The sequence below is a fragment of the Canis lupus genome, chromosome 23 (genome assembly GCF_011100685.1).
Source record: "Canis lupus familiaris isolate Mischka breed German Shepherd chromosome 23, alternate assembly UU_Cfam_GSD_1.0, whole genome shotgun sequence".
In the NCBI taxonomy this organism is placed as follows: domain Eukaryota; kingdom Metazoa; phylum Chordata; class Mammalia; order Carnivora; family Canidae; genus Canis; species Canis lupus.
In genome coordinates, this window is record NC_049244.1 from 9,029,440 (window position 1) to 9,046,798 (window position 17,359).

At 51.4% G+C, this 17,359-nt stretch overlaps 1 protein-coding gene across 2 annotated transcripts in view; it reads left to right on the plus strand.

The window, feature by feature from the left end:
- TTC21A (tetratricopeptide repeat domain 21A) overlaps positions 1-17,010 on the plus strand; it is a 32,044-nt gene extending 15,034 nt beyond the window's left edge. Inside the window, exons 10-29 of one of the 2 annotated variants that reach the window (XM_038570479.1) lie at positions 911-1,008; positions 1,176-1,376; positions 1,836-1,965; positions 3,632-3,789; positions 4,019-4,234; positions 8,536-8,774; positions 9,579-9,651; positions 9,771-9,881; positions 10,268-10,406; positions 10,591-10,694; positions 11,900-12,088; positions 12,997-13,107; positions 13,822-13,903; positions 14,780-14,930; positions 15,162-15,323; positions 15,457-15,637; positions 15,714-15,935; positions 16,378-16,498; positions 16,617-16,684; positions 16,819-17,010. In XM_038570479.1, coding sequence (XP_038426407.1) covers positions 911-1,008; positions 1,176-1,376; positions 1,836-1,965; positions 3,632-3,789; positions 4,019-4,234; positions 8,536-8,774; positions 9,579-9,651; positions 9,771-9,881; positions 10,268-10,406; positions 10,591-10,694; positions 11,900-12,088; positions 12,997-13,107; positions 13,822-13,903; positions 14,780-14,930; positions 15,162-15,323; positions 15,457-15,637; positions 15,714-15,935; positions 16,378-16,498; positions 16,617-16,684; positions 16,819-16,896 — 2,834 coding nt within the window. In that variant the 3' untranslated portion in view covers positions 16,897-17,010. The remainder of the gene's footprint in view (positions 1-910; positions 1,009-1,175; positions 1,377-1,835; positions 1,966-3,631; positions 3,790-4,018; positions 4,235-8,535; positions 8,775-9,578; positions 9,652-9,770; positions 9,882-10,267; positions 10,407-10,590; positions 10,695-11,899; positions 12,089-12,996; positions 13,108-13,821; positions 13,904-14,779; positions 14,931-15,161; positions 15,324-15,456; positions 15,638-15,713; positions 15,936-16,377; positions 16,499-16,616; positions 16,685-16,818) is intronic. The other variant, XM_038570480.1, reaches the window with a different exon arrangement.
- The last annotated feature ends 349 nt before the right edge of the window (positions 17,011-17,359 follow it).

Here is a 17,359-nt window from a genome sequence, read left to right on the forward strand (position 1 = left end):
TAAATAAAATCTTAAAAAAAATACTAAAAAGATAAAATGGCAAACTAATGGAAAAATTTTGCTACAAAGGGTTAATAATCCTAATATATAAAAAAGAAAACAACAGGCTAAAGAAAAAGAAAAACAGGCTTAAAAAAAAACAGGCTAAAGCTGTGTGCAGGAGATTCATAGCAGAAAAGAAAAAAGCCATTCAATATATGGGAAAAAAAAAATGTTCCTTTTCCCTAGCAATAAAAAAGAGTGAATTAAAATGAGTTACCATTCATTTTTTAGTCTGGCAAAGAGTAAAGCATGTCTGCGAGGTTGTGGGGAAAGGCCACTTTCAAGTTCTTGGCAGTAATATTAATTGAAACATTTCTGGAGGACAAGTGGCCTTATCTATCACCATTTTAGATATACATGCCCTTTGACCCATCAACTCAACTTCAGGAATTAGAACACAGAAATATGTTTACCCTGGCACTACAACATTTGAACATCAAGAGCAAACCAAATGTGAGATGAGGTGCTCTTCAGTGGGGCAGTCATCAAATACAGTGTCCCATCCACAGTGGAATATTCTGTTGTCATTAAAGAGAACCAGGTGGATGTGTATAAACTGGGCCGTATACCTTAGATGTGTACACATCGCCAACAAATGAATGATTAGGAAGGGACCGCAAAAAAAAAAAAAAAAAAAAAAAAAAAGGAAGGGACCGCAAGTTGTTAATAGTGGCTACCTCTGGAGAGAGACACATGTAAAACCGAGCAGGAGCTAGGTATGGTTGTCCATCTTGCCTCCTGTTTTGAATTCCTAACCATGAGCATGTATCACCCTTCCTTCCATCGTCTCATCTGTGCTCCTTGGCTTGTTGACCTGCTGGCTCTGTGTCAGAGCCAGTTGTCCATGCTTGTTTTCTCCCATTCCCAGGGGTCACCTGGTGCCAGATCCTGGAAGGTCACCTGGAGGAGGCTCAGCAGCAGCTGGAGTTCCTGAAGGAGGTGCAGCAGTCCCTTGGGAAGTCTGAGGTCAGAGCTCTTGAGGCTAATGGCTTGCTCCAGGATCGTGTCCCTTCTCTCCTCCCACCCAGTTTCCAAAATCCAGTAACCAGCATGGCTTAGACTCCTGCTTCGCCCCCCACACCCACCACCCAGCTGGCGGTGTTGGTGCCAAGACCTGGACCTGCCTCCCACAGGTGCTGGTTTTCCTCCAGGCCCTCTTGGCATCCAGGAAGCACAAGGAGGGGCAGAAGGCCACTGCCCTCCTGAAGGAGGCTGCAGAGCTGCACTTCTCCAGCATGCAGGGCCTCCCCCTGGGCTGTGAGTACTTTGAAAAACTGGACCCCCTCTTCCTGGTATGCATCGCCAAGGAGTACTTGTTCTTCTGCCCCAAGCAGGTGAGAGCACATCCTAGCCCCCATGCCCTTGCCTTTATCCTGGAGAATAATCAGGCTCCTTTTTTTCCAGATGTCTTCTAGGGAGTATATTACTCTTTCCTTGTTTGTCTGCTTTACTTGTTTGCCTGTTTTCACAGCCAGTCAAGATCCCCCTATGGGCAAGGGTCATATCTCACACACCTGAGATATGCCCCCAGTGCAGAGGAATGAGTCACTCTACAAATATTAAGTTCACGGCCGTGCGCCTGACACCATGTTAGGTACTGGGGGGTACAAGGGTGAGCAAAGCCAAGGCCTCATTCTCTGGAGCCTACACTCTAGCACTCGATGGCTCAGAGTGGATGATAATAAACATGTGGAATAAAGTAAAATTCCTTCACTGAAACAGTGTTTTCTAAGAGCTTTAGGAGTCTGTCTGCAATGGGACAAACCATACAGCCAGGCCCCATGTTCCTACAGCCCCGGTCACCAGGCCAGATCGTGTCTCAGCTTCTCAAACAAGTCACTGTGATCCTGAATCCTGTAGTCAAAGCAGCGCCAGCCCTGATCGACCCCCTGTATGTGATGGCTCAGGTCAAGTACCTCTCAGGTGAGCCTGTTCATCTGAATACACTGCCCCGGGCTAGCATCCACAGGCCGCCTGCCTGGGATGTCTCACAGGCGTACATACACACCCATCTCTGGTCTCCACTCCCCTGAAACCGGTTTGACTTCCCTCCCCAGCAGGGGTCTCTCCCACCTGGCCTGCTGCTGTTGGCTTCCATGCTCTGAGCCAGGTCACAGTCTCTGAACTTCCATTATACACAGGGGTCATGCAGACACTGGGATCGACTAGTCCTCAAAACAAGCAGAGATTCCCTCATGAGGTTTGGATTCTAGTAAGGGGAAATAGTTAACATATCAAATAAACACATTGCGTTGCTTGCTAAGACACAATAATGCCACGGAGAAAACTAAAGCAGGGGAAGGGATGGGATGGCAGTGTTGCAGTTTTTAAAAGGTGGCCCAGAGGGCCTCATGGGAAGGATAGACCCTGTAGCTTTCGGCTTTCAGAGCCTCAGGATAGCCTGAGCAATATCCTTCTAGCTTCTTCCATCTCAAGGCTCAGGTCCTAGAGAAAGAGAGAAAGTGGGAGAAATCTCCATGGGAGCCTTATAGTCCTCTCTGAGTGCTTTCCCCCTATGGTCTTGTACTCCCATCCATCTGGAAGACAGGCCAATCTCTGGTGTGCTCGGGGCTTCTGAAGAATCCCAAATGCCGCGGCATGCATCTGGCCTCTGGCACTGCCTTGCGTGGGTCACACTGTGCAGAGAGTTCCCCCATCTTCATCCTTACCCACAGTTTCCAGAGCTCCTGGGTACAAGGCAAGGGCAGGAGCACTCCCCCAGGGGTGCTAGCACCTGCCAGCAAGCAAGTCTAGGGCCAAAGCCAGGTCTCCAGCTGCTTAGGTTGCCATAGTGACATCTTCACATTTCTGCAGCACACAAGGAGGAGCAGGGAGTTTGGGATCCAGAAACAGGTGCTCCCCGATCGCCAGCTTACAGACTCTGAGCAGGAGCTGTCAAAAGGCCTGAATGCAGAGGAAGAAGGACTCTCCTACCAGCTCAGTGTTCCCCAGCCTTGGGCTGCCACCAGCCTGGCTGCAGGAAGACCCCTTATCCCCATATTGCCAAGGCATTCATAGCTCAGCCTCAGGAGCCAATGGCCCTGGATTTAAATGCTAACTTTGTCCCTTGTAAGCTGAGTGCCTTAACATCACTGGGTTCTAGTCCTACAATTAAAAGACACAGATAATACTGCCAACCTTGTAGGGCTGGGCAAATATTAAACCAGCCTTTCTAAAAGTGCTTTGCATGTACTGGGCCTAGAGCAGGTGCTTCATAAGTCAGGGCTATTATAGTTGCTATTATTGTTAGGTTTTGTTCTGCTATGAGGTGTGGGAATCAAGACTTAAGTGTTCCCCCGAGCTTCCAAATAGAGCAGTGATGTGACTTAGCCATCTCCCTGAGGGTTACAGAGAGAAAGGAAGGGTTACACCATGGTTTGAGTTTCCTGGCTTTTGTCTGCATCAAGGGAAAAACTGGAGTTCTAATTTTAAGAAGAGACCTCTGAGTGAAACAGAACAGACCCAGGTAAAATGGCTGACTTGGGTATTTCCGGGTAACTGGACATATAAACTTCATTCTGCCTTTATATACTGGGTCCTGGGAGTTCCCAGGGATCCCTGGATATAGAGGCCTGTTTATCATTTCTAGGAGAGTTAGAGAATGCCCAGAGTACCCTGCAGCGTTGCCTGGAGCTGGACCCCACCTACGTGGATGCCCACCTCCTCATGTCCCACATCTACCTGGCGCAGGGCAATTTTGCCATGTGTTCCCACTGCTTAGAGCTGGGCGTCAGCCACAACTTCCAGGTGGGGGTCCTCTGTGCCCAGTCGCCCACTCAGTACCTTGAAGCTCAGCTAGCTGCAGCCCCTACCTGCCCCTGGGAGAGTAGCCCCAGGAACTCCCTCCATCCCTCAGACCCTTCTGCTGGCCAAAGGCAAATGTAGGCTCAGTGGGCTTCTCTAGCTTCCTCCAATCTGGGTGCGGTGAGTAGCAGCAGAGTGCACTGGAGTCCCGTGCTGCACTATGCTCCTCTAGGTGCGAGACCACCCCATGTACCACTTCATCAAGGCCAAGGCCCTCAACAAGTCTGGAGACCATCCAGAAGCCATAAAGACACTGAAAATGATCATAAAACTACCAACTCGGAAGATGGAAGAAGGCAAGAAGTTCCGTGGGCCCTCTGTACGGCCCAGCGAGCGGGTATCCATCTTACTGGAACTGGTGGATGCCCTCCGGATGAATGGGGAGCTGGTAAGAAATTCCGTGCTCTCTTCCCTTGGGATTGGGGCATTTGGAGGTCCAGGGTAATCACACCAGGCTCTTTGAATTCTGGGTGATGTTTGTTTGTGCTATTATTTGAGCTGTTATTCATCTGGGAGCACATCTTCCCCCTGCCTAAAGCTTCAGTGGCTCCCACTGCCTTCAAGATAAAGTCCAAACCCTACTGAGTCCTGCATGATCTGTGCCCTGCCTACCTCACTGTCCCCAGGAGGATTTCATAAAGGCAGAGCCCAGAGACCCATCAGGGCAGCCACAGGTGGTTGTGCAGAGTGGGCACTGCACAGCTCCAATGGACGCTATCATCACACCACAATCTTTACGAATTGTGTCCCTTGGAGTTTTGTAGTATACAGTTTGCTCAACTGTATGAGGCAGCCCTGGGGCCTTGGAAGGTCTGTCAAGGCAAAGACAGAAGCTGCTGTAAAAGAACAGTGGAGAGCACAGAGGCAGGGGTTAAGGCAGGGGTGGGGGCGGAGCTAGCCCCACATGCTGCCTCGGATCCTCACTGTCCTCACTCACTCACCTGCTCACCAGAAAGGGGTTTGTCAGCATAGCTCCAGGACCATCTCTGTGACCCAGCAGTCCTGGGGTATCTGGCTGCCTGTGATGATCCTGCCATGGAGAAGGAACAGCCCATGAGGCCCTTTCTCCTTAAAGTTAAAAATTGCCTTCTGGGCAAAGATGGGAATGTGGAAGCCTGCTTGTTGTACTTTCCTCCTTTAAGTCTGCCAAGAGGAACACAAGAACTAAAAGTGGAGAAGGAATCTCCATCTATAACAAAATTAGGGAAGAGCCACATCCCAGAATAGTTGATTCAGTTGGCCATTTATTCAGCTGGTGATTGAGGGCCAGCTACATGCCAGGCACCATGTGGCAGCAGGGGTAGGGGGGTGTAGAGGAGAGCAACCAGCAAGGTCTCTGTCCTTTCAGAACTTACCATGGGGGGAGGGGAGGAAGCTGGGTGCTGTGAGTGGGGGCCTGATTCCTGCATTTGCTTGAAATTTCTGAACTGAAATTTCTGAACTGTCAAGCCAGGAAAGGGTATTCCACTTTTGGAAGGGCAGAGCCAATGAACAAGAACTCTGCTAAAATGCCTCCTTGCTTCTCTCTGTCTGGGCTCCTCTCTAGGAGACATTGCCAGAGGAAAGTAAGGAGGGAAATAACTGGAAAATCAGTTCTGCCCCTTGCTTTGCTAGGATAACAGATCTGCAAACTGTGGCCTTACCTGTGAGCCAGGGGTTCCATCCCAACCCCAGCTTCTCACGAAGTCTACCCCAAAAGGGAAGACCCACAGAAAGCCCAGGGGAAACATGCTTCTAGTAGAGCTGTGTTCCGTACGCCCTCTCCCTCCCGAGCCTAGTTCCTGAGTAAAGGAAATGAAAATCTCACTTGAGAATGAGTGGTGATCAGAAGGAGTCCAACAAGGTGGTGGGAAGGAGGGAGGCGAGGGAGGAGGGAAGGAAGGACAGGAAGGGATGAAGGAAGGTAGGAAGGAAAGAAAGGCAGAAGGGAAGAAGGAGAGAAGAAACAAAATCCAAAGACAACTTTGGGAGAAAGAGTACTATACAAAATAGAAGAAGTAATCAAAACAAAACAACTTTTCTGGGCAGCCCCGGTGGCACAGCGGTTTAGTGCTGCCTGCAGCCCGGGGTGTGATCCTGGAGATCCGGGATTGAGTCCCACGTTGGGCTCCCTGCATGGAGCTTGCTTCTCCCTCTGCCTGCTTCTCTGCCTGCATCTCTATGAATAAATAAATAAAATCTTAAAAAAAAAATTAAAAAAAAAAAACAAAACAACTTTTCTGCACTCAAAATAAAAAGAACACAGAATCTTGTAAAATCAGCTCAAAGCAGAGCACCAGAGATCCACAAAGCAGTTCAGCTAGCGGAATTAAAGAAATTAAGCACAGAAAGCAGTGATTCCCTTAGTCCCATAATTAAAAATATAAAGTGGCTGAACCCTCACTGAGGCTCTCTGATGGAGGAAAAGGTTGAGAAAGTCATTGAAGTGATTTGAGAGGATGACGGATAAGAAAGGGAGAGACAGCAGATAGCCAGCAAGAGCAAAATCAGTGTTCCTGCAGGAGAAATGCAGGACAGAGGACATGTCAGAGACACACCAAGAGAACTGTTCCTTTGGGGAAGAACAAATCAGTGACATGCAAAGGCACTCTGTGCTGGAGAAATAGCAGTAAAATATTAAGACTGAGAAATTCCTAATAGTAATATCCTAATAAAGTTATGGGAATCAAGGATTCATAATGTCATTGAAAGTTCCAACAAGCATCTGAGTAAGCAGCATATTAGCTGCTGTGAGAAAGAAAATAACACTGGCTTCAGACTTTTACTCAACAATACTAAATTCAGGAAGACAATAACAGTATTTATACGATGTCTATGGGGGAGGGATGTCTCCCAGGGTATCTTTCATATATGAAAGCAATAAAGGATACCCTAGGGACACCTGGGTGGCTCAGTGGTTAAGCGTCTCCCTGCATGGAACCTGCTTCTCCCTCTAAGTCTCTGCCTCTCTCTCTGTATGTCTCTCATAAATAAATAAAATATTAAAAAATAAATAAAGGATACTCTAAAAAATTGAATAACTCCAGAATTATGATGTTAATTAAGCTTTTTTTTTAAGGTTTTATTTATTTGAGAGAGAGAGAGCACAAGCAGGGGGGAGAGGCAGAGGGAGAGGGAGAAGCAGACTCTCCGCTGAGGAGGGGGCCCAATGTGGGGCTCTATCCCAGGACCCCAGGATCATGACCTGAGTTGAAGGCAGATGCTTAAGCAACTGGCTGCCCAGGCACCCCTAAACTTTTTTGAAAACCTACTTGTCGATATAATCCAGACAACCAAAACACAAAGTTTTTATAAGTGGGAAAAAAATTTAAGCTCTAAAAGGACACATAGGACTAACCTAAATAAATATAATTATATTGAAATAATTATAGTCGTTTCAACTCAAAGCCAGCATAATTGCTAAGTTCTTCAAATAAAAATTATTATTAAAGTCAAAATAAAAATAGTATCCCATAAAAAATTCAGGGAGGAGGCTGTGAAGGGAAGGTGGGGTTACTATAAGCAGCCAATTTTTTCCATCTTTATAGAGTGAAAAAAAAAATTTTACCAAAACTGTTTCTTGATAGAGAGGTGATTCTTGCTAGAACTTAGACGATTTCCACCACATTAATCAAGATAAGAAAGCAGGACCACACATAAGGGCAGAAATAAAGCCAAACACAGCAGCATATACAAATGAAAACAACAAGAAAAAGTGGAAAAACAAGTTGGCAGAAAACCCGAGAATGAATCTGTATTAATAAAATTGTTAAAAAAAATAAATAAATAAAATAAAATTGTAAATGAAATAATGTACCTATTACATAAAAGAGTAAGAGTGATTTAAGCCAACAACAAAAGGAACCCCTACTGTCTAGGTTTCAAACACCAAAGGACCCAGAATGAAAGTAAAAAGATGGTACAAACATACCAAGCAAACAAAGCAGAGGTTGAGGAAGAAACATTTGGTAAGGCTGGATCCAAGTCAAAAAAACACCAAAATGGGGAAAGAGAATAACTTTGTTAAAATAATCTAGGGTACAAATATAATGAAAAAAAAAATCCAAATAGACTTTCATGTGCCAAATACTGTAATATTAACCTTCAGGGTACCTGGGTGGCTCAGTCGGTTAAATGCCTGCCTTCAGCTCAGGTCATGATCTCAAGCCTCAGCTTGGTGCCAGCTTCCTCCTCCCTCTGCCCCGCCCCTTGTTCCTGGATAAGCACATGCATGCACATGCGTGTGCACTCGCTCTCTCAAATAAATAAAATCTTTAAATAGATAAATAAGCATATCTTTGATCAAAAGCAGGAAAGTACAAGGAGATGTGTCCAAAGGTCTCCAACGGGAAGGAATCACCAACAGACATTGAGATGCTAAGGAATAGGCCAGTTCTTGCTGTTGAGGGTTTCTGTACCCCCAGCTATCTGGGTACCTGTCCCTCCTCCGCCCCCCCCCCCCAGGAACAGTGGTTGTGGGCATTGAAGGGCTCTCTCCTTTCTGCCATTGGAGCCTCTCCGCAGGTGAATGTGAGCCATCCTATCCCTGGCTTCCATGTAGCAGGACTACTTCTGGCTGTGTGTGTGTTTCATTTCTCTCTGGGGGCAGGAGTGGGAAAAGGGATCACTAAGTCTCCTCCAAGAGGTTCCAAGGGTCGTCAGGCCACCTGTTGTGACAGCTAACAGGTCTGTTGGGTTCCTGTGTCCTAGCACGAGGCCACCAAGGTCATGCAAGATGCCATCAATGAGTTCAGTGGCACACCAGAGGAGATCCGCATCACCATTGCCAACGTGGACTTGGCCCTGAGCAAGGGGAACGTGGACATGGCACTGAGCATGCTGAGGAACATCACACCCAAGCAGCCCTGGTACACGGAAGCCAAGGAGAAGATGGCCAATATCTACCTGCAGACCCGCAAAGACACCCGGCTCTACATCAGCTGCTACCGGTAAGCCCCAGGCGGTGACCCCCTGACAGCTCCATTTCCAGCAGTGTTTTAGTGAGTATTTCCTCCCTGAAGGTTGTGTTTTTTCCACCTGGACCTTCAGGCCACCTCCTCCAACTGTGTCAGATGCAAGTATGGAATTACCCATGGGTCAGAACTTGAATGTGATAAGTTAATCAGGCCAGCTCATTGCTGAGTTCTGAAGACAGAGAACTGAATCTGTCCTGCTTGCCTGTCCTGTGTGGCCTCTCATTTGCACTCCTGCCCTGGCCCCTGACTCTGCCTCTCCTTGAAGAAATGTCTAGTGGCTTGATGTGGCCAATGTGAGGAGCAGGATGCTGAAGAGCTGGGATTAGAAGCCCTGTCTTTACGATTTGACATGGGGGCCTCAAAAATATCTTCCCAGCCCCTCCCTCAAACAAACTCTGTCTAGGCAATCCCAGTGGGATGCAGTGCTGGTGGGCCAGGGTGAAGGAGGCGAAGCCAAGAGCAGTGGGAAACCAATAGAGTGGAGTGACGTGGTCATATTGGAGTTTTAGAAAAAGCAGGATGCCTGCGTATGCAGAGAAGTCTACAGTGTTAGAAGTGGAGGCCAGAGGGAAGGGCGGAAGCTCTGGCATGCTCCAGAAAACAGATGAGCGCCTAGACTAAGGTAGCTAGCCCAGTGCCTCATGCACAGTGGGCTTCCAATAACTATTGAGTGATAAAGGAATGAATGGATGAATTAGTGGAAAAGAAGAGAAGGAGATGGGTTCAGAAACATGAAGGATGCATAGGTCTGAGCTAAGTTTTTGGTTACTTTTGCAGGGAGCTCTGTGAACATCTGCCTGGTCCCCACACCAGCCTGCTACTGGGTGATGCTTTCATGAACATTCAGGAGGTGAGTGAAAGCCTCATGGCCTTGCCTAGCAGCCCCTCAGTCTCATGTCTCCAGTGGGAGCGGGGAGAAAGAGAGAGAGAGAGAGAGAGAGAGAAACCTCTGGACACTTTCCCCACCAGCCTGAGAAGGCCCTGGAAGTTTATGACGAGGCCTATAGAAAGAACCCACATGATGCTTCCCTGGTCAGCAGGATTGGGCAAGCCTATGTGAAGACCCACCAGTACGCCAAGGTCAGGCAAGGTTGGGATGGGGTAGGTGGGGGGGTGGGCAGCCTAGCAGGGAAGAGAGAGGAGGGTGTGTGGGTGGGAGGGTCTGGATGGGAGCTGCATTTCCACCCTAGCTCCCTGCTGAATGAGGTACCAAGGAGAGAATTCTGAAGCCACTCACCTCCACCCCCCCACCCCCTCAGCCCTACCCTTGCCACACACACACACACACACACACACACACACACACCTGCTCAGCTTGAGCTCCCTGCCAGCTGGGAGGGCCTTTTCATCTCAGGCTTCTGTGTCCTGGAGGGACACGCAGGTGCGGTGGCCGCTGCGGGGAACACAACATGAGGCCCTTCCAAGGTAGAACCAGACCCAATGCCACATTTCTTGTTCACCTAAAGGCAATTAATTATTATGAGGCTGCCCAGAAGATCAGTGGGCAGGACTTTCTGTGCTGTAGTCTGGCTGAATTGCTCCTGAAGTTAAAGAAGTTCAACAAGGCAGAAAAAGTTTTGAAACAGGCACTGGAACATGACTCTGGTGAGGTCACGTCCTAAAGTCACTTCCCCAGCATACTGGCCCCCGTCCCCACACCCGCACTCTCTTCTCCTGCAGAATGATAGAATGATGCAGGGGTCCTGAGCCCAGGCCCCTCCCTCCCTCGCCCATCCCCAGCTTCCCAGGGGCTCCAGAACACTGATTTATTTGAGTTTCCATTTTGCAGTCAAAGACATCCCATCCATGATGAACGATGTCAAGTACTTGCTCTTGCTGGCAAAGGTTTATAAGAGTCATAAAAAAGAAGATGTTATGGAAACTTTAAACAAGGTAATTGACAAGAGACAACAGACTCCAGCTCTTTATCTGCCATTTCCTGACGGGAGCTATAAAAGGGAGGGCGAGGACTGCAGGTCTGGAAGGCTCCAGGGCTGGCACTCAAAAGAGGACCTGGGTTACCTCAGACCTCTGCCTTCCATTTATTCCTGCACTGCGCTCTTCTTTGATGATCCACCAAAGTGCCCTAAGGCCACCTGGGCTGGGCTTGGCTGGAGAAGGCAGGGCATAAGAAGGTGCCCGTGTCCACAGGATGCTGTGGTGACAATACTGGATAAAGCCAGTAGCTCCCGAGCATTGAGTAGTGCTATATTAGGCTTTTTGCTTTCTTATTAATTCTCGCCATAGCCATTTGAGGGAAGCACTGTGACATTTCTATTTCACAGATAAGGCTCCAGGAGGTTAAAAAATGTGCCCAAAGTCACACTCTTAGTAAGTGGCGGAGCTGAGATTTGAACCAGGTCTGACCTGCTCTGGCCGAAGCTCTTTCCCCATTAAGCTGCCTCGATGGGGCACTTCCTGGCCATTCTTACCCATACCTTCCTTGTTCTTTCTAGCAAGGGTGGGGCCTGCCACTTGTTCCGGGGGAGGAGGGGGACATTCCTCAGTAATAGCAGGAAAGCCCACTGTCTGACTGCTCGAGACGATTTATTCCTTTGGTTTCCACTGGATTCCCACTCAGAAAGCCCAAAACTTAATCGTGGCATCATCAATTCCTCTTGTTCCCGTGCTCCCTGGTTACTCACTTGATCATTTTATGCTGTGGAAAATATGTGCGGAGGCTGCCTCAAACTCCCAGCGGGGCAGTATTCAGAACAAATGCATCTCTTAAAATCCAGCCTGCTCTGAGCACCTACTGTGTGCATGTTCTACCTTTAGGACCGCCAGAGCAAATTAGACATGGTAAGTATCAGGGCATGATGGAAAAAGGGAAACAAGTACAGTACAATAGGGTTTTTGTTTGGGTGCCTTTGTTTCTACTCCTGCCCCAGAGGCAGAGCAGCTTGCCTCTTGGGTACATAGCAGTGGCCTGGCCTGTCTGGAGTGACCCAGATTGGTTCAAGGGCACTTGAGATGCCCTTTCTGATAATCTGCTGACCCGACCACAGGTCCAAAAAGTAGAGATTTTTTGTCAATTGGCCTGAGGCCTAGCACATTGGGCTCTGAGTTTCTGATCCCGAGTTTATTGGTTTCCCAAGGCCATGGACCTCCAGTCTCGGATACTGAAGCGTGTTCCACTGGAGCAGCCAGAGATGATCCCCTCCCAGAAGCAACTGGCAGCCTCCATCTGTGTCCAATTTGGGGAGCACTATCTGGCAGAGAAGCAGTTTGCCAAGGCAGCGCGGTCCTACAAGGATGCCCTCGTCTACTCGCCCATTGACAATAAGGTGGGCTCCTCCGAGCCAGAGCCTGTACCTTCTCTCAAGCCATGATGCCTTACAGAGTCCCCTGACAAGGGCAGAGGCCAGGTCCTTCCCTGTACCTCCCTGAGGAGCTGCAGATGTAGGGCCCCAGGCCCCCCGGTGTGGAGAGCCTGCTCCAGCTGACCCCCGGGCCCTCAGCCATCACAGCCCTTGGACAAGGCTGGAAAGCTTCACTTGCAAAACTGACTTGTGGGAGGTGGGGTGGGGAAGACGCTGCTGAAAGTCATGTCAGTTTGGCATTTTCAGGGCCCCTGTGAGGTGGGGCCACAGAGCTGTGACTGCCAGGGGACAGTCTCCCCAAGGAGATTTAGAGTCGTAAGGGTGGCATGGCCCAGATGAGGCGATGGTGGCTGGAGCCTACACTAGGAGAGCGGAAGAAGAGCTTAGTGGCAGAGCCATTCATTCATTCAATTCATTCATTCAACATGCACTCACTTAACAGATGTTTCATATGTGCTAGGCCTCAGAGACAGTGGGCCAAGACCTGCCCTTGCCCGTAGACTGCCTCAGGCAGGGGGACAGATGAGCACATTTGTGGTTCCAGGTCTCCATGCTCCATGCCCACATGTGGGCCTGCCCACTGTGGGAACTCAGAATATAGGTACCTGCCCCAGAGTCTGGGGCTCAGAAGTTGGCCCAGAGGAGGTTAGGTCAGAGCCAAACCGAAGGGTAAGTGCGAGTGACCCAGACCCCAAGCTTCAGAGGTTAGTTAGTAAAACACATGGTATGATTGGAATATTGGTGGGGGAAAGGGGCTGGCTAGAGACATATTCTGAAGGCAGAACTAACAGAAATAGATTATGAAAGAGTGAGACAGCAATCTGAGTTTTCCCACCGTGTTCACTGGTTGATTATATCTGGTCTTGTCTCAGGTGGTGCTGGAGCTGGCGAAGCTCTACATGCTCCAGGGGCACCTGGACTTGTGTGAGCAGCACTGTGCCGTCATCCTGCAGACCGAGAAGAACCACGAGTCTGCCTCAGTGGTATGGGGCCACAGAACCTTCTCCCTGCCTTCCCCAGGTCCCCAGGATCACACAGGCGCTGCTTTCCCACCCCCTAACTCAGATGCCTGGCTGACCCACCCCCAGGGCAGGGGACTGCCGGGTGGAGGGGACTGAGCACTGGGCCTGCTGCCCTCCACATGGGAGGGGTGGGCTGGCAGCAGGGGGCAACATCCCAGCCTCCTGAGCCAACCCAAGGGGAGGCTATGAGGTTGATTCACTCCAGAGGAAACCACACCCACACTTGGTGAAGGCAAGGGTGGGACAGGTTCCTGGGTTTAAAGAAGTGTGTGGCAAAAACCCTCTCCTGTCTGGCTTCTCTCCTCCATAACACCCAGACAACTGCCAGGGCCACTCCACAGAAGAGGGGGGGGCCCTCATTCTGCCTCCACTGCCTGTGGCTGGCAGTTCTCAAACATGGGTGGAGAGGCTACCTCTGATGGCTGTCAAAGGGTCCCACTGGGGTCTACCCCTGGGCTTATCTTTTCGCTTCTGTCCTCACCCCAGCCCTGCCCCAACCCCAGGCAGATTCTACCCTCTGGGCTCCTTCTGTGGCTGTTTCTCCCAGTGCCCAGAGAGGCTACCCTGGAAGTCCTTTCCTACTTTCCCTACTTATCTGCATCCTCACCCCCCCTCCCCACCATGCCCATGTGAACTTCTGTCCGGAACTCTGGAGCACTGTGTGTTTTCTGATAGATGATGGCCGAACTGATGTTTAGAAAACAGAAATACGAAGATGCCATCAATCTCTACCAGCAAGTCCTGGAGAAAGCGCCAGGTAACTGCCTGCATGAAGACTGCCCACTGAGATGGTCTGCTTCAGTACCCCGCCCTACAAGGGCTGCTCTCCCCAAGGATGGGCCCCCTCCCCTCCTTCCTGACTGGACAGAGGAAGCCCCTTCCTCTCTGATTGTTTCCAGAGAGACAGGAAACTGATAAAGCCCCGATGGAACATGCTGGCCCTTCCCAAGTCTGAGGGGCCAGTTCCTGGTCTCAGGCCGGGCAGCGCTTGGCACTGAACCCAGGAGAGCCTGTCTGTCCCCACATCACAGCCCCTGGACTGGGCGTGGCCTGCTTCTGAGGTCACATCACCCGGAGGTGGCTGGAAATTCTCCCTGAAAGGGAGCTATATTCCCCCTCACTGCAGTATCAAACTACCCCTCTTGCTGGGGACAGGGGACCACACCCAAGGCTCAGTAGAGCCCCTGCAGGCCCCCCGCCAGCTCTGCAGAGGCCCACCGACTGCGCGTGTCAGGAGTGCAGGTCCTGGAGCCAGACTCCGCCGCCTAACTCTTGCCCTTCTACTTACCAGCTGTGTAACCTTTGGCAGATAACTTCTTTATGTCTTAGTTTCCTCACCTGTGAAATGGGAAAAACAAGCACCTGGTTATGTAGTTAATATCTAGGTCAAAGCACTTCCTGCTAGGTCACTCTGTGAGTGTTAGCTGCTATTATTACTGCTTTTCAGTATGATTATTGTTATCCTCTCAACTCTGGAGACCAGTGGAGACATTGAAGCTGCTGGGATGTCCCCGTTCAGTCCCAAAGCTCTGTGTCTGCTGGTCCCCTGGCTTCTCCCTGCCAGCCCGCGGCACCCAACTGGACATAGCTATAGGCTATTCACAGCCTGGAGATTTCTGCTCTCTTATTTTAGACAATTTTTTGGTATTGAATAAACTAATTGATCTGCTATGGAGAAGTGGCAGACTTGAAGATGCCCCTGCCTTCTTTGAATTGGCCAAGAGGGTGTCCAGCCGCGTTCCTTTAGAGCCAGGCTTCAACTACTGCAGAGGCATCTACTGCTGGTGAGTTGGGGGGCGGGTGGGGGGTGTTGGGCAGTTCCGCAATGGCCCGGGCAGGTGGGGGTGGGTGGGGGTGGGTGGGAGGGTGTGGTCCTTCTTAACAGAAACGCTGGGTTTCCACAGAAATTCAGCTCGCAGATCAGGGAGGCAGGGGAGCAGCCCTGCGGCGTTCCCTGCTCTCCCAGGGCCTCAGTTTCCCCCTCTGGTGCTTGGTATGTCTCTGCTCCACTCCAGGCACATCGGGCAACCCAACGACGCACTGAAGTTCCTAAACAAAGCGCGCAAGGACAGCACTTGGGGCCAGAGTGCCACCTACTACATGGTGCAGATCTGTCTGAACCCGGACAACGAGGTCGTGGGCGGAGAGGTTTTTGAGAACCTGGTGGCTGAGAGCAAGTAGGGCCCGGCGGTGTCGGGGTGGGAGGGCGGGGCAGGGCAGCACCCAGGGAAGGGGGGAGGCCTCGTGAGCGCCGGCGGGCGAGGGCGGCTGCCGTCCCTTCCGACGCCCCACGCCTGGCTCCACCGACAGGAGGGACGCGGAGCAGCAGGGCGTGCGCACGGCCGAGAAGCTGCTGCGGGAGTCGTACCCGCACTCGGCCGCGGGCCAGACCCAGCTGCGGCTGCTGCAGAGCCTCTGCCTGCTGGCCACCCGGGACAGGGCCAGCATGGAGGCGGCGCTGCGCACCTTCGCCCAGATGGTGCAGGCCGAGGTGGGCGCGGCGGGCGGGCGGGGGCGAGGCGGGGGGGGGGGGGGGGGGGCAGCGCGCTCAGGCCCGCTTCCCGCAGGACAGCGTCTCCGCCCTGGTGGCCGTGGCGCAGGCCTACGTGCTGCTGAACCAGGTCCCCAAGGCGCGCATGCAGCTGAAGCGGCTGGCCAAGGCCCCGTGGGCGCTGGCCAAGGCCGAGGACCTGGAGAAGGGCTGGCTCCTGCTGGCTGACATTTACTGCCAGGGCGGCAAATTCGACCTGGCTTCGGAGCTGCTGCGGAGCTGCGTGCAGTACAACAAGGCAGGGGGCCCCCCACCGCGGCCAGGGGGAGGCGGGGATGCCAGGAGCGGTGCCTAGGCGTCAGGGCCGAGGAAACGCGGGTTGGAACCCAATGACAAGAGGCGGGGCAGAAGGGGGGCCAGACAAGCTAGGGCCCAGTGGAAATGGGGGGGGGGGGGCAAGGCAAGAGGAGGCGCACAGGGTCCGGCAGACTTGAGAGGGGAATATGAGATGGAGAGAGATAGGAAGGGTTCAAGAAATCAAGGAGCCTGGGGGTCAGACCTGGAAAGGGGTCATGCAGGGGGTCAGGGTAGCCAGGAGGGGGTGCACAGTTGACCCCTCACAAAGGTGGGAGATGCTGCTGGATTCCCTGAGAGGTTTGGGTTAATGCGGTTCATCACCCTCCTTTGCCCCCGCCATGGGTTCTCCCCTGTGCTGGGACCGGGTGTGACTTTCCCTGCAGTCCTGCTGCAAGGCCTATGAGTACATGGGCTTCATCATGGAGAAGGAGCAGTCCTACAAAGACGCAGCCACCAACTACGAACTGGCCTGGAAGTACAGTCATCATGCCAACCCCGCTATTGGTAAGGCAACCGGCCAAGGTGCACATGGGCGAGGAGGGTGCTGGGCAGGAGGACCAGCACCCTGGCTCTTGGGCCATTAGGGTGCCACTGTCTGTGTGCCCTGTGCCCCCCTTGACAGGCTTCAAGCTCGCTTTCAACTACTTGAAGGACAAGAGATTTGTGGAGGCCATTGAAGTCTGCCACAATGTAAGCCATTGTAAGGCACTGTGAGACACTGGGGGTGGGGGGTGGGGGGTGGACCTTGGTGCAGTGGCCTGGTCGTGGTGCTGAGACGGGCACCCCTGGCCTGATGCTGCACACTCTTCCTTTCTCCATTCCAGGTCCTCAGAGAGCATCCTAACTACCCCAAAATCAGAGAAGAAATTTTGGAAAAGGCCCGAGGGTCTCTGAGGCCATAGCTGTGGTCAGTGGGAGTCAGGGCGGGTGGAAGCCATCAACCTACGCAGGTTTCATGGAAGGGTCAGGAAGTGGGTCAGTGGAGAAGAGATTAAAAAATGACATATTCTTACCCATTTCTGTAATGTGTGTGGTTTATTTGAATCACGCCTCATCTCGTCTAAGGGGCATCCCAAAGCTTTGTTTTTTTTTGTTTTTTTTTTTTTTTTTATGATAGTCACAGAGAGAAAGAGGGGCAGAGACACAGGCAGAGGGAGAAGCAGGCTCCATGCACCGGGAGCCCGACGTGGGATTCGATCCCAGGTCTCCAGGATCGCGCCCTGGGCCAAAGGCAGGCGCCAAACCGCTGCGCCACCCAGGGATCCCCCAAAGCTTTGTTTTTAAGGCACAAGAAGCAATTTGCTCTGAGAAAGAAGTTCGCAATTGGCCTTGCCTATGCTGGGCTCAGAGCACCTTCTTTTGAGC